Source organism: Enhydra lutris, unplaced genomic scaffold, assembly GCF_002288905.1.
Source record: "Enhydra lutris kenyoni isolate GAN:26980312 unplaced genomic scaffold, ASM228890v2 scaffoldscaffold9, whole genome shotgun sequence".
NCBI classification, from domain to species: Eukaryota; Metazoa; Chordata; class Mammalia; order Carnivora; family Mustelidae; genus Enhydra; species Enhydra lutris.
The window spans coordinates 4,931,800-4,947,097 of NW_019154093.1; the positions used below are offsets into that span (position 1 = coordinate 4,931,800).

At 53.1% G+C, this 15,298-nt stretch overlaps 1 protein-coding gene across 4 annotated transcripts in view; it reads right to left on the bottom strand.

Annotated features, from left to right (window-relative positions):
* Positions 1–14,577, bottom strand: part of LOC111142791 (polyhomeotic homolog 2) — a 53,690-nt gene extending 39,113 nt beyond the window's left edge. For 2 of the 4 annotated variants that reach the window (XM_022496097.1, XM_022496096.1), the window contains exons 1-6: positions 14,422–14,562; positions 11,357–11,515; positions 10,180–10,257; positions 9,552–9,716; positions 7,560–7,646; positions 6,092–6,404 (exon numbers count right to left, since the gene is read on the bottom strand). In XM_022496097.1, the coding sequence (XP_022351805.1) occupies positions 6,092–6,404; positions 7,560–7,646; positions 9,552–9,716; positions 10,180–10,257; positions 11,357–11,515; positions 14,422–14,562 (943 nt within the window). Of the gene's footprint in view, positions 1–6,091; positions 6,405–7,559; positions 7,713–9,551; positions 9,717–10,179; positions 10,258–11,356; positions 11,516–14,421 lie in introns of all 4 variants that reach the window. The other 2 variants (XM_022496094.1, XM_022496098.1) reach the window with 2 other exon arrangements.
* Positions 14,578–15,298: the final 721 nt, after the last annotated feature.

Genomic DNA, 15,298 nt, shown 5'->3' on the forward strand with positions numbered 1-15,298 from the left:
CAAATATCTGAGTTTTATAGGTGAGGAAATTGAGGTTTACAGAGATTAAGTAACTTGATGATGGTCATAAAACTAGTAAGTAGGGAAGCTGGGGTCTGAAACCAGATCTAACTCTGAAGCCCATGCTTTTCCCATTATAACACTGCCTCTGTGGGAAAGGAAAATGAAGTCAGAATAACACTGAGACTGAGAGCCTGCGCTATAAGAGTAGCTCACGACTGTGGACAGTGGCCAGGAAACTGGGAACGGGGATTCTTCTGTAGAGGAACACAGCCAGATTTTTGTTTTTATTTTATGAATTCTGTAAATTTTAAAGATGTGTATACAGGGCGCCTGGGTGGCTCAGTCGGTTAAGCATCTGCCTTCAGCTCAGATCATGCTTTCAGGGTCCTGGGATGGAGCCCTGTGTCAGGCTCCCTGCTCAGCAGGGAGTCTGCTTCTCCTTCTCCCTCTGACCTTCCCTCCTACTGGTGCTCTCGGTGGCTCTCTTGCTCTCTCAAGTGAATAAATAAAAAATCTTAAAAAAAAAATCTTTAAAAAGTGTGTATAGCAGATGGGGTGATATCCAAGGCAGAAAATATCCTGTAGACAGGAAATGTCTAGGGAAGGGGAATGAAGACAGGGATGGACACATATTGAGAACTCTTCTGCTGACAGGTGGTAGGTGTCTGAAATGTAAGAACAGATAAGCTCCTTTAGGGGTGAGTGTTGGAGTACAATGCCAGAAGGACAGGACTGAGTCTTTTGGGAGTCCCATAGCTAATGGCAGTGGGGTGAGGGGAAAGGAGGGGGGAGCAGGTCCCACCTACATGCACAGATGGTCACAAGCACACATGGCCATTCTGGGCGTCGGTACTTCCCAGTGCCAGCTGAGATCATCCTCCTTCTGTTCTGTTCTCGAAACTTACTCATTTTTCAGGCACAACTCCGATTTCCTCAACCCCAATTAGAATTTAAACTCTTGTTCATCTCTGTTACTCCCATATGGTTAGCGTTATGTTTGGCACATAATAATAGGTGCTAAATGAGTATTTATTGAGCTGAACTAAACAATTAAAGAGACAGAGAAAAACTATTTGGGGACGACAGTTAATTAGTCTTTCTGAGTCATATCTTCTTCATTTGGGGGAATGGAATAATCATTGTTAGTGTTAAATGAGATATGTAGGTAAGATATGTGGGTATTTAGTACAGTGCCTGGGACATGTTTGTACGGTGACTGGATTGTTCATTAACTGGTAATTATTATTATTAGCTGGCAATAACCCATGGAGGTAATGTAATAGGAGCCTAGGGGGAAGGATTTCAGGAAAGAAGGCTCAACAGTTCCATGGCCCTCTGTGTATCACAGTTGTACCCTCTTCCTCTGTCTCTGTCATACACACACACACACACACACACACACACACACACACACACGTACACACCCATGATGTGTTAAGCAAAATATATAATGCCTCCACTGATATCCCCTAGACCTTTTCCCCCTGCTATAAAGAGGAACTTCTTAGTAATCTAAATTCGGTCCTACAGTGGATAGTTGAAATGACCTTCATGGCTGGTTGCACGAAGCTAACATCAGAATTGTTGGGCATTTTGACTCCAGCGAGATAACGAGCCCACTTGTATGTTTTGTTTTTATTGGATTCTCTAAGTAAAAGCATCTATCTCACAGCTTGGAAGCTGCTCTGGGAGAGAAATGTGGTACCCGAGAGTCCTAGAATCAGCCAGTACCACGTTGTCAGGCCTATCACAGACAGAAATCACTATTCCCCTGACACAAACCCCTCTCTGTGATAAAACAAAGCTGCTATGTGGCAGGCCTTTCCAGCAGTTTTCGCTCCTCTGATGAGACCTGAGGAGGGATGAGGAGACAGAACAAAGACTTGGCATCTGGAGCACAATTGTGTGGAAAGGCCTAGAATTTTCAATGACCTGACAGTTTCCTTTTTTCACAGCATCAACTTCCTGGTCAGCAACTTGCTGCTCACCTTTGGGCCTGAGTGTGCAGCCAAGGCCCTGAGTTTATCCCCTAGAATGAGGACTCCAAGAACTAAGCCTGTGCGGAGCTGTGGCCCAGCTCCCTTTAAGGACTCGGTTTCCCTGCAGGCGGGGCCCATGGGACCTTGCTGCCCGCTCCTCTTAAGCCCTCCCTTGTTCTGTCCTCGAATTTCTGAGAAGCCCAACCTCTTAGGCTCTCCTCTCCGCCCCTTACTCCCCTCCCCCACCTACCAACCCACCCCTTTTCAGGGCATAAGGGACCTTTTCTATTTGCAGATCTTAAAGAAGCTGGTTGCCAAGGTGACAGGAGCAGGAACAGCAGGGAGCTCGCCATGGGGGAGGGGCTTTGCCCCCAAACAGCTGTCAGCGGGAGCAGTCCCAGCTGGGACTACAGCATTTGCCTGTTCTGGGAGTACATAGCCCCCAGGGGGACACATTCCTCTCCACTATGATCCCCCACTGCCCCCCACCGCAGGTCTCTACTGGTTACTCTCCCTGGAGGCAACCAGCCAGCCAGCTCGAAAATGCTCCAATAACCAACAAAACCCGCCACCCCCGCTTCTCCCTCCCTCCCTCCCTCACTCTCTCCCTCCCTCTCTCTCTCTCTCTCTATCTCTCTCTCTCTCTCTCTCTCTCACACACACACACACACACACACACACACACTCTCCCGTGCGCATGCCCACATGCTCTGATTCCTCTGTTCATTCGAAGTGGGTTGGCTGGGCAGGAGGCCAGAAACTACCTCTGCCTGAGGACCCCGAGCCCAGCGCCAGGTGCTGTTCCAGGCCGCCCCCACCAGGACTTAAGGATTATTTCCCTCTTTTTTTGTTCCAGAGGTCTGAGAGGATCTGCAGCATCATAACCCTCCCACGGCATTCCATCTGGGAGGTAGGGGTGGGGGAGTGGAACCACTGCCTTACAGAGAGGAAGGGGGAGAAGAAGGAAGGAAGAATGGGAGAGGATGGTAGAAGGCAGCAACCATGCAAAGCCCACTGATTTGTATGATCTAGATGAGGCTCACAGCTGCTCCACAGAAAGTTCTGGAGAGCCACTGGTCTCTGTATTGTATATAGCCACAAATTACTAGTCCCAGGCCATGCCTGGGCCCCAGGCCTCAGCCTGTAACTCACTACTGTCCACCTTTATAAGATTCAAGAGAAGAGAGCCCTCCGCTGGATTCCGTAAGCTGCAGAACTTAGAACCATCAGGCTCTTTGACTTTTTCGGTCATGAACAGGAAAAGCCTAGGAAAGACCCAAATTACTGCAAGAAATGGGAGAGGCAAATACAGCTGAAGGACTAAGAATACAGAATCTGACTCGGCCAGGCACAGAACTGGTTTCCAGTTTTGCCGCTTAGGACTTATGTGACCTTGAGCAACATATGTAGTAAGTTCTTGGATAACCTCTCTGAGCTTTCATCCTCTCGTCTGCAAAATGGATAAACACATCTACCTTACAGGTTCTTTCGAAGGTTAAACAGGGTGGTGTGCATAAAGCTGCCTAGCGTATCATCTAGGTCACAGGAGATGTGTTCTCAGCACCCAGTTTTCTCGAGACTCCAGGGTTCCCTTGCACATTTAGAAAGAACTCGAGAACTGGTCTTTCTGTGGAAGGGTCCTTAGAATCTGGGGGGCTGGCCTCAATCTAGGCAGAGGCTATATTTTGGCTTGGATGGAAATGGTTCTCAGGAAGTAGGGCTTGTAGGGTTTGTAGCTTGAATGAGAAGGTAGAAGTGCTAATTTGGGGTCTCACTCTCATCCAAGCTGCTGTCAACCCGCTGTAAGATGCCCAGCCTTGACCCTTTTGAGCCTAGTCAGGAAGAGGCTGGACTAGTGTCTGATGAAAGCAATGCCAGCCGGTGAGAAACATCTGGAACCACAGGGCAGTGAGGCGTGTGTCGGGAGCTGGCTGCCTTCCTTAGCTCAGCAGTGACCGTCCAAAGGCAGAGAATCACCAACCCTTTGCCCTTGAAACCTAAGGAGAGTAAATGAAGGACTGGAGTGTAGATCCTTCTTGCTCGCTATCATGACACTTGACTTGTGCTTTCCCCTGTCTTGACTATCTTCCCCTGCTTTGTCTGGTGGGGAAACTACTCATGCTTTAAGACTCACAGGCCATTTCCTCTGAGGGACAGTATCTCTGACCCATCATCCTGGCACTGAGTTGGCGGCCTGTGCCCACACTTACCTTGGACTTACTCCTATAATAAGATCTTTGAAGTTGAATGGATTTGCTTATATATCTGGCCCCCTCTTTTGGACTGCACATTATTTAGGTAAGGTGTTGTATTCTGGCCCTCTTGGTTAATCTAGTAACTGGCATACATAGGCTCTCAAGAAAAAAAAAATGCAGGTTAGATTGGCTGGTAAAATGGTCTGGATGAAGACAGAGGGTCAGTGGTGGTCTCAGGTATGTGACCAGGGTGATGATCTCTTTCATGTTAGGCCATATTGTCTATAGCTATGCCGCTTCCAGCCGGCGACAGGAGAAGAATTAGGCACAAACAAGTCAGCTGCAAGAGATTGGGAGCAGGGGACAGCAGTCGAAAAGCACTGCTGCCCCGAGCAACTCCACAGTCTCACTTTTATTAGATAGAAACAATAGCCAACAGAAGGACCGATGAAGGTCAAACGTTAGTCACGTCTTGCGGACTAGCGAGGAGGAGGATAAAGTTTATAGTTAACCAAGCACATTCAAAGGACTCACCTAACTAACAACTGGAGCTTCTGGGAAGAGAAAGGAGCGATCACGGAAAAGGGAAGCAGGCGGTTTTCGTTCCACCCTGAGCTGACCGGGCGTTCCCGGGTGCTCGGCTTCCCTGAAGCAGGCGGCGTTTCGCCCTCGTAGGGCCGGGCGTTCCCGGCTGCCCGGCTTCACGGTCGTACATCGTCCTTCTCCCCAGAGACCTGTTGCCAGTATATGTATTTCTTAAGGCCATATCTACATGTGCTTGGCAACTAGTAAAATCCTCCAAGGGTTACAGTTTAAGTAACAAATTGTTCCAAGGGGCAGCAGCATAGCTCTATTTATTTGGGTGGTCTAACAGTGTGGTCTCATTCCCTAGACCGATAAGCTGGCTTCTAGGGTTGTTTTTTCTTTTAAGATTTATTTATTTGTCAGAGAGAGGGATGGCAAGAGAGAAAGCAAGCAGGGGGAGTGGCAGGCAGAGAGCGACGTGGGACTCAATCCCAGGACCCTGGGGTCATTACAGGAGCTGAAGGCAGATGCTTAACTGACTGAGTCACCCAGGCCCTCCTTCTGAGACTTTTCTAAGGAAAGACTGACTGCCTACAACAGGCGGTGCTGGGACAATGCTAGCAGGCAGGGAAAGAGGTCCAGCCTCAGGGGATGCTGAGTCAGTCCCCTCCCAGAACCTGCCTCACAGATAATCTGGGTATTATTATTATTTTTTAATCCGCTAGATTTTTTTTCTCAAGTGTCACCCTCCTTGGCAAGGCTTTCTGGCTCTCCTCCCCAGAGCTAGACAGCTCCCCGGTGTCCCTGCAGTGCCCAGAGCTCACATTTATGAGTATCACAAGTACCTCACTGTACTTGTCTATCTATCTCCCTAGACAGTGCCCTCCCCGGAGGGCAGAGCCCAAGTCTCACTTATCTCTGCGCTTCCGGAACTGGCACCATAACTGGCATACATTTGTCAACAAATGTCTGTTGCATGATGAGAAAATCAACTTCCCGCTTCCTCATCTGCCTGTGTGGTTCTTGTGTGCATCGGGCTCGTCCCTATCCCTCTTGCTGACCCTTAGAGCGTTTCAAAATAGCCCAACTGCCAGCCTCCACTCTCTCAGGGCTAGGAGCTCTGAGTGTGTACTCCGAGATTCACCATTGCGCCCGTGGCTAAGGACTCCTTTATTCCAGATGATATGGCTTCCTCCTCTAAAGCTAGATGGAGACATGGTACAGAACAAGGAGCTGATGAACGCCTCAAGATTGGAAGAGGGAAGAGGAGAGATGCAGGGCTGGGATCTTAGCATGTCCATGGGAAAAAGGAAAGTTTGAAAGTTTCCCCTTCCCTTATAGTCCTCCTGGGTTTTTCTGGGATAAGACCCTTGTCCCTGGAGCCCTTACCTGGTGCGACGAGGGGGTGGGTGGCCACAGCGGTGGCCATCCGGCTGAGCCCAGCCCGGCCCTCCATGCTCGCCGGTGCGCTGCTGTTACCATCTCCTTTCTTGAGTGGCTCCAACACGCTGTCAGCTATGCCAGGCTTGGCACCTGCGGGGGAACCCTGAGCGGTGTTTCTGCCCTGTGATGGGGTAGGCAGAGGCTGGTTACCACCTGGCGTGGGTTTCAGGGCCAAGCTGGGCAGGACAGGCTGGGTGGGGGTAGGGCCCGAGGCTGCTGCAGTTGGTGGTTGCTGTGTTCGAAGGGTCAAGTTCTGTACCTGGAAAAGAGGGGTCTATAGGAGTCCCGAGAATGCGGGTAGCAGCAGTGTTAACACACAGCTAAGACAGGGAAGGAGGTAGGGATGGACCTAGGAATGGCTAACTGGGACAGCAGGTTGTAAAATCCAGAGAGAAAAGAGAGAAAATGAGTTAGGGGCCGAAAGAGGAACCAGGAGCAGGTAGAGTTTCTAAAGGGGACAAGAAAGAATGCTAGTGCTTGGCTCCGTCAGCAGAAGAAACTGAATACTGAGAAGGGATGCCCACCCAGACTGGGGCGGGCTCTCTCTCCCTTCCAGTTACCTCCTCTCCTCCCCCAAACTATCAGGATGGGATGCATTCCGTTTAGAAAGAATTCCCAGCTACAGCGGGGCCCAGGGCTTCCCACACTCAAAAGGGCCAGGGCAAAAGTGAAAGTTAATTGACCAGCGTGGCCACCAGGCAAAGGATCTTTTGTTTTTGTTTTTGTTTTTGTTTTTTTTGTCCTCAGGATCTCAGGATGAGGTTTACACCAGGATCAGCGTGCTTACTCAACCTGGCCCCTGGTGCCCTCTGCTGGACGCGCAGAGGCTGTGCCCGACTCGCTTCTGACCAATCTACTTTCTCTCGCTCCCAAGTGCTCTCCCGGACTGTAGCTGGGGTGAGGAGGGAGTTGGGGAGGGGGGGTGTTGCCCCGCTGCCCTTAGAATCTTTACAGCCACAGCGGTATCCGTGTACTCCCAGCAGAAGGTGGGGACGCAGGACTGACCTTGCTCCCTCTTCCGTGCCATTTTTCCTGAACTAGAGGGGCTAGTGTGTGTAGCCAGAGTGGGATTTTTCCACTTGAAAAGCAACACAGAAGTTATACTGGGAAAAAGCTAGTAATGGCCACCCATTATTGGCAACAGCGTTTACCCCAGCCTGTTGCTCTCTGACTCCTGATCTACGTTTGAGGGAATGGAGCGGAGTCAAGAGTGGCTGAGGTCTTCTCAACGGGGGAATTAATTAAGGAGTCAGTCTGGGAGCAGTGGGATGTCCTGTCTCCCCCCGGCTTTCCTAGAAGATCCCAACCTTTCAAGAGAGTCAAAGAGCCTCCAGGCCTGTGCCCATACCCGGTATCAGTACCCCTCTACGGAAGTGCCCACCCCCCTGCCCTCCCAGCAGCATGGAATCCTCACCTGGGCGGGGGTGGGGGGCCGGGCGGGGGAGCCAGTGCCGAGCTCAGGCTGCACAGTAGCGACGGTGGCCGTGGGCGTGAAGATGAGCTGAGGGGACAAAGGAACAGTGCCGCCTAGGCTCCTAGCTACCTGCACCAGGTTACCTGGCTGGGCCTGGAATCACAGGAAACGAGGCGCCTTTTACCTGCCCAATGTGGGCTCAGCCACAGGACAGGCCAGTTCAGCCAAGGAGCAGATATGGGGAAAGAGGGAGGCAAGAGAGGGAAAGAGTCCAGGGGGACTACCTGAAAGTCTCAAGAGGCTTGTAGCGTCCTGATCCAGGCTGGCTAGTGAAGGGGATGGCGGGGGAGAGCGCATCTGGGGATGCATGTTGGGTTTACTTCAGAAGCCTCTGTGAGGAGCTCATCCCAGAGGGCCAAACTTCCTGGGACACCCTGAAGTCACTCTCTCCACAGCACCCCAGGGAGCAGGGACCTTGGGTTCAGACAGATGTCATAGGACCTCTTTCCAGGTCTAATCCACTCCTGACTCCAGGTCTGGGCCAGAATGGGACTCCCCTGCACAAGGGATCCAAGTAGATGTATTCTTTTTTCGGTTCTTAGTCAAATTTAGATTCAGGTGGGAGGGGGGTGCAGAGACAATGGTGGCAGAAGACCCGGGTTCCTGGAGCCATACTCGGGCCTGCCTCTCCTTCGGTGGGCACCAGCTACATGCAGGTCTGTGCGTGACACTTCCAACCCTACGAGCCTCGTTTGGTGCCCCGTGGGTGTGCAGATATCTCATAGGCAGCTTTCCCCAAACTCTGAGGTACACCTATGTCTACTCCTCTGGGCCGGTGTGCCCTGCACTGGGGAGGGAGGCAGACAGGCTGAAGGACCCCGACTGGGGCAGCTGAGTAGGACAAGGGAACGAGTAAACCAAAGACAAAGGCAAGTTTGGGCAGGGTCACGCTGTGGCCTCCCGTTCCCTAGGGAAGTGCAAGTCTATTCCATACTGTGTGTCCCAGAGGCTATTCCCAGGGAATGGAACACTACAAACAACGAACTCAGAGTCAAGAAAGGAAGTGCTGGAGCAAGACCGGAAAATCCCCAAGTGTCAAGTTCTGGCCACAGAAGCAAAGGGAGGGTAGGACTGTATTGTCTTCAGGACAGCGTGTCAAGGAGCCAGAGGGAGACATCTTCAGGAGGGGAGACACGAGATCAGACTCAGTGAGCTGAGCCTGACAGAGAGCTACACGTTATTTGCCTCCTGGGAAGTATGCTGCTGTTTTCCCTGGAAATTCTTCTAAATCTTAAGGACCCAGACCTCAGGACCTTTGCATCCCTTAGGGGCAGGTGTAGAGGAGAGATTCTAGGTAAGCAGGTCTGGGGCTGATCCCATCCTGAGCACATTTGGCACATTCAAATAAGCTGAATTAACAGGTGACAGAGTGACCCTGATTTGGATGGGGACCCAGTTGGGAGAGCAGTGGAGACAGCAGTGTGTCGTGAAATGGAATGTCACCTTTACCCCCTGGGCTGGAATTCTCCTTTGGCCCTGGAACTAGTGGTGGCTGGTCCCTGTAAGGCCTGCCACAGGGGGTTAAGACCCCATTTTTGTAAAGTACATGGATGTCTGTGTGTTTGCTTAAGTATCTGCGTATACTGACCATCTGGGCATGGGCCCCTCCATTTTCTACCCTAATGAATTCGGGGGAGTGGTTTCTGATAAGAAGAGGACTATTAGGAAAGGAAAGGAGGCCTCATCAGCAACCTTCTCCATTTCAGCTGGGAACCCCACGTGTCCTTGGGTCACTGAGCCTGTACCCAAGCTCCCATTCAACCTTCCAGATGCCCTCTTCTTTATGCCACCCCTTACCTCTTGCCGCCTGTCCCTGGGTGCTCCTCCCCACCACTTCTCTAATCCCTACCCTCTTTAACCTCCCAGCCCCAACCTGTCTGTCTTTGTCCTCCTCCCAGGCCTTCTGAGCTGCGGCGCAGGCTGGGTACTCACCATCTGTGCCCTTAGATACATCTGTGCTTGGCTTGCCGTCAGGGCCGGAGATGACGTGTTGCCCAAGAGCACAGCCTGCTGGGCGATGCCTGAGGCTGTCGCCGAGTTGACGCTCTGCGCCCGGTTGATGAGCTGGGCTGCTGCTGGGGAGGCTGCCAGATTGATCTGATGAGAGAGAAACATGCAGTAGGAAGCAGGAGGTTCTGTTGGTTAACTCTGTGCTCCCCCATCCACTTCTTTCTCTCTCCCTCCTCTGTTCCTTGGTGGATTCAGCCTTCTTTAGGACCATCTCTGACACATGGGTCTCGGAGCGTCCCTCAGCCCTGCCCCATCTCTGGCCCATCTCTGGCCTATGTGTGGAGCTGCAGGGAGGGTTCAGTGGCAGAGAGAACTGAACTCTACACAGAGAGTCTGGCTGTTGGAGTGAAGGGTGACAGGGAGTTACTAAAGTAAGGGTTAGAAAGAGCCAATTTTTTTCCCCCTCCCCTGGCAAGAGTGATAGATTCCAGCCATGAGCAGGGCTAAGGATTCCCTGCCTGGGCCTGGGAGCCCGCGAGCATCTGGGACAAGGAGGGAGGAGCTGGACCCAGAGCCGTGGGTCCTTCTTGCTGCTCTCCAACCTACTCACCGAGGATGACTGGGCTGGGGCCTGTGCAGACACGTTGCTGCCTGACGTGCTCCCTTGTCTGTTGGCCACCAGGCTTGCCTAGAAAAGAACAATGCTTGTCACAAGGGCCCCAGATCTCCTCCAGCTAGCTGTTCCCCAAGCTCTCTAAGGAAGCGCTAGAGGACAATGGTTAGGAGTCCAAAGCCTACAGTCAAACCCTCTTTCTGCTTCATCTGTGTGGCCTCAAGCACGTGCTTCAGTTTCCTCTTTATAAAAAACAGAACCCACCTTGTAGCATCGCGGAAAGGAAGAAGCAAGGCAAAGCATCTACACGTAAGAGCTCAGAGGATTAGTGATGATTACTACCTATCTTTCCGGGTCTCTGTAGCCCCCGCCACCGTGCTCTGTCACATTGGGCTCACAGACCCCATGAGAGATTTTGCACAGGCTGTCTGGCCTGTTCTGTCTGCCTGCCTTCCCATGGCCAGCTTCTTCCCATACTTCACGTGTCAGTGCCATGTCCCTCCAGCAGACAGACGGTCCCCGGCTGCCCAACCCAGACAACCCACTTGTCTCTCAGGCCAAGCGAACTTTCTCTTTCAGACTGCTTACAGCAACTTAGAGATTTAGATATTTCGCTTCCTCGTCTATCTGGGTTTCTGTTTGCTCGCTCTCACCTCATCTAAGCTCTGCGAAGGCAGGGTCCACAGCGGACTCAGTGTCTGACATGCCCTGTGGCACAGTGGGTGCACGGGACTTTTGGTGAATGAAGGAACGCATGAGGTCTTCTCAGCCACGGAGGACAGACAGGAAGCTAGGTGGGCAATGGCCTTCTCTTGAGGTTACTCCCTCTGGCCCCCCTCAACGGCCTTCTTTTGAGGTCACTCCCTCCGGGGCCCCCCCTAGTGTGGTGTGGTGCCCTGGGGAGGAGGGGTTCCCCCGGCCCTTCTTCCTGGGGCCAGCTGGGCAGAGAGTTCCACCACTCCACTCACGGGGCTGTGTGAACTTGGGCCCCGGGCCGAACTTCCCACACACTCTTTCCTCATCTGGCAAAGGACCATGACCTTCGTGCCCCCGCCCAGGGATTCTGTGAGGGCACCCCCCCGCCCCTGTGCCCCTACCCCCTTGCCCCCAGCGGCACCGCGCATACAAGGCCTGCTCCTCCCTCCTCCCCCCTCCCCTGCCCTGCCCCTCTCACCTGCTGCACGGCAGCCAGGCTCTGGAGCTGGGCGCCACTGAGGTGCTGCTGCTGGAGCGCGGCCGTCTGCAGCATGAGGTGCTGCTGCTGGGCCGCGTACATCTGCTGCAGGTACTGGGCCGCCGTGCTGGGCTGCCTGTGCAGCGCCTGCTGGATCACCTAGGGGGCCGGCGGGGGACAGGGGGAGGCAGCGCTGTCACCCGGCTGGCGGGGACCCGCCTCTTCTTCCCCAACGCCTGGGCAGCCCCATCTCCCCTTAACTGCTCAGGGCACCCCAGGCCAGCGACCACCCCTACAATGGGTCACCATGCCCTAGGGAGGCCTGCGGCCGGCGCCGTTTCACCCTGCCTACTTCTCTGCCCTCGTCTGCCCCTGCAGAGCTTCAGCTCCTGGGCTCCTCTCCTCCCCAACTGCATCAGCTCTGGGGGCGGCCGCCCGCGTGGTGTGGGGAAAGTCAGAGCAGGACACCGCTGCTCTGAGCGGCTCTGGGCAGCGGGGAGGCTCAGGGCGACAGACAGCTGATAGCGGGGAGAAAGCCTCCAGGGACACTGTGTCCCCTGCCAGGCTTGTTCGCCACTCCCACTCTGTGCTCAGATTGGGGGACCGGAGCACTGGACAGTGAGGGCAGGGGGACTGAGGCCCAATAAGGTGGAGAGAAGGAAAGGGGTAGGAGAGAGAGGCAGGTCCGAAGGGGGGCCTAGTCCAGCCTGAGCAGCACAGCCAGCAGCCGCAACTTACCCAAGGGCCACACCCTCCAGGCTGGGGCTGCTTCCCAGAATCTGCCCCCAGCTGCTAGAGTTCCATCAGTCCCTTAGAAGAAAGTCCCGTTGGCCTTAGAGAGCAGGCCAGTGCCACAAGGATGATGCCTTTCTCTTGTATTCTTTCTCTCCCCCTCTCCGTCATTCCCTCTTTCTGGCCACCATCACTATCACCAGCCTTACTGCTACTCCTGTTTCCAGACTGGACTGGCTGAGCCATTGCCTCTAGGAAGTGACAAAGGCTTCCTTTGATTCTTTGATCTCCTTCTCCCCAACCTTCACTCCCAATGTCTCAAAACCTCCACTTATCCCCAGGAACAAATAAAAGTGAATGCCTTTCACCCAGCCCTGAGACCTTCTGTCTTCTTCTCCAAGCCCCACAGACATTTCTCCTCCCTTCTCCTTGCCTGGTCACCCTCCTGCCATCTTGCCTCCTGATGCTCCATGCGGGCCCTGGCCAGGCTTTGGCCCACTTGCTACTCTTAGCTCTGCCGCATCCCTGACCATGGGGCTGCTCCCCACCCTGGGTCCTGCCCCCAACAAGCAAGCATCCAGTCTGGCTTTCTCTGCCTTAGCCTGACTTCTAGGGCTGGTGGTTCTTGACCAACACCATCTTTGGGCTCAGATTTGGAGTTCTGCAAAAACAGGCTAATATCTCAGATTCTTCATGGGCTCTGGGGTCTCCGGATTCCCCCACCCCAGCCCAATTCTTCAGATCCCACTCCTCTTCAGTGTTCTCTCTCCTCAAATGGTCCCAGTTTATACAATCACAGTGCTCTTTATTCCTTGTTCTCTCCCAGAATCCCTTCCTCTTACTCCCCTCACCTAGGCCTCTCTATTTTCCTTAGACTCCTGAACGAACATCCCTGCAATCCGGACAGTAGTGGCGGAGATATGGTGGCTCTTCCTCACCAGAGGGCTGGTGCCAACAAGTGGAAATGGCAGGAGCCCTGAACCACTGTGCATTGGTGCGCAATGCAACCGTGGTGGGGGGGGGGTCCATCGCAGCACAGAAAACCCCCAATCCCTTGCATCTAGACTTGTGATGAGGGGTGGGAGGACGGCTCATCCTGACGTGGGCTGCTAGAAGCTGTGCTCAAACCCTCCTGTTCTGAGGGGATGGGAAGAAGCCAGGTGTGGGGGTGGTAAGGATGGGTGCAGGAACCATGGCTTTACTCCACCGGACACAGAGGTAACCTGGAGAGGGAAGACTTCAGAGTACCTGATGGTGTCTTCAGACTCTCTCGCTGTCTACTGTGACCCGTCCTCCACTCCCAAATCTGGGCCAGGGGCCAAAGCAGGACGAGGTCACATGTCTGATACATTTGTGGGGGATTAGCCCAGCTCCCTGGAGCGAACACTTCCTAGGGGCAGTCTATCTGTCTTATCTGGGGACCTCACACAGATACAGGGCTGTGGGGGGCATGAGGTTCAGCCTTTTCTGTCTTCACCTGAATGGCCTGGATGAGTTATTACCTTCTCTGGGCCTCAGTCTTCTCCGTTATGGAAGAAGAATGTAATACCCATTTTCAGCAGGAGGATTAGATAAATCCACAGTGGTTTTCTTTTTTTTTTTTTAAAGATTTTATTTATTTATTTGACAGAGAGAGATCACAAGCAGGCAGAGAGGCAGGCAGAGAGAGAGGAGGAAGCAGGCTCCCTGCTGAGCAGAGAGCCCGATGCGGGGCTCGATCCCAGGACCCTGAGATCATGACCTGAGCCGAAGGCAGCGGCTTAACCCACTGAGCCACCCAGGTGCCCCCGCAGTGGTTTTCGTACCATATGGGGCACAAAGCAGATGGTGAAACATGGGCATGGGTGTGTGGGGGACCGTGTGTCATCACCCGGAAGGCCTCAGGGATGACACTTAGCAGACCACTGCTTTGGGGATCCCTTTTGGTCCTCTAAGAAACTTAGTTTTATTACAGGGCAGTGGTTTTTCAGATAATAGGTCTAGGTGGTGGCTGAGTAGCTCCCTATTGCTTTTTTTCTGCTTATTATTTTTGTTTCCCCTTCACACTTTCACATGCCTGTCCTCCCAAATAGCACTCTGGGATCTGAATCACCAGGTGAGATAGGAATTTTCCAGATCTGCAAAGTATTCTCTCTCTCCCCGAACCTCCCTGATCAGACCCATCTAGCATCACTTCTTCTCTAGCGGTGTCTAAGTATATATCCATGAACACATTCCCTGATGCCCATTCTAGAGTCCGCAGCCCAGTTGCTCCCCAGACCATGCCAACACGTCCTCCTGGCTAGCCCCAACATGATCCAGGACTACGATCTCTAGATCAGCCGGAATCTTACCTGCACAGTCTGCCGGTCAGGAATGCCGCTATACACAGAAATCTGGGGCCCCGTGGGGCGGCCACTCCCACCGCTGCTGCCACTGTTGCAGCCGCTGCTGGTGCTGCTGGATGTATGGGGGACTGGCAGCTCGTTCTCCATGGCCGGTGCACTGGCACAGTCAGGGCACTTGGACGGCAGAAGGGCAGGCAGGTGCTGGGAGCAAAGAGGCAGAAGTGAAATGTCACACAGGTGCTTCCTAGAGAACGCATACATATGTATCAGCTTTCCATCAGCCTGGGGTGGGACCACTTCTGGACTGAGGCCTGAGATGTACTTGTCACGGAAGGACAAGGCCAGGTGTGACTCACAATCAGATCTGCCTGATTTTAAAGTCTAAGACCTGGGGGCACCTGGGTGGCTCAATCAGTGAAGCATCTGCCTTCAGCTCAGATCATAGGGTCTCAGGGTCCTGGGATTGAGTCTCGCATTGGGCTCTCTGCTCGGTGGAGGGCCTGTTTCTCTCTCTGCCACCCCCTCCCCACTCTCGCTCATGCTCTGATAAATTAAAAAAAAAAAATCTTTCTTTAAAAAAGATACTATTTATTTATTTGACAGAAAGAGAGAGCACAAGAAAGGGGAGCAGCAGGCAGAGAGAGAGAAGCAGGCTCCCCACTTAGCAGGGAACCTGACACGGGACTCGATCCCAGGACCTGGAGATCATGACCTGAGCTGAAGGCAGTTGCTTAACCCACTGAGCCACCCAGGTGCCCCATAAATAACCTTAAAAAAATATATATAAAGTCTATGACCTGGCACTCCTTGTTCTGCTGAAGGAGCTAAAAGTAGCAAAGGAGGCAGATTTCCTCCAGTGGCCTTCCTGCCTTCCTGCCAGTGA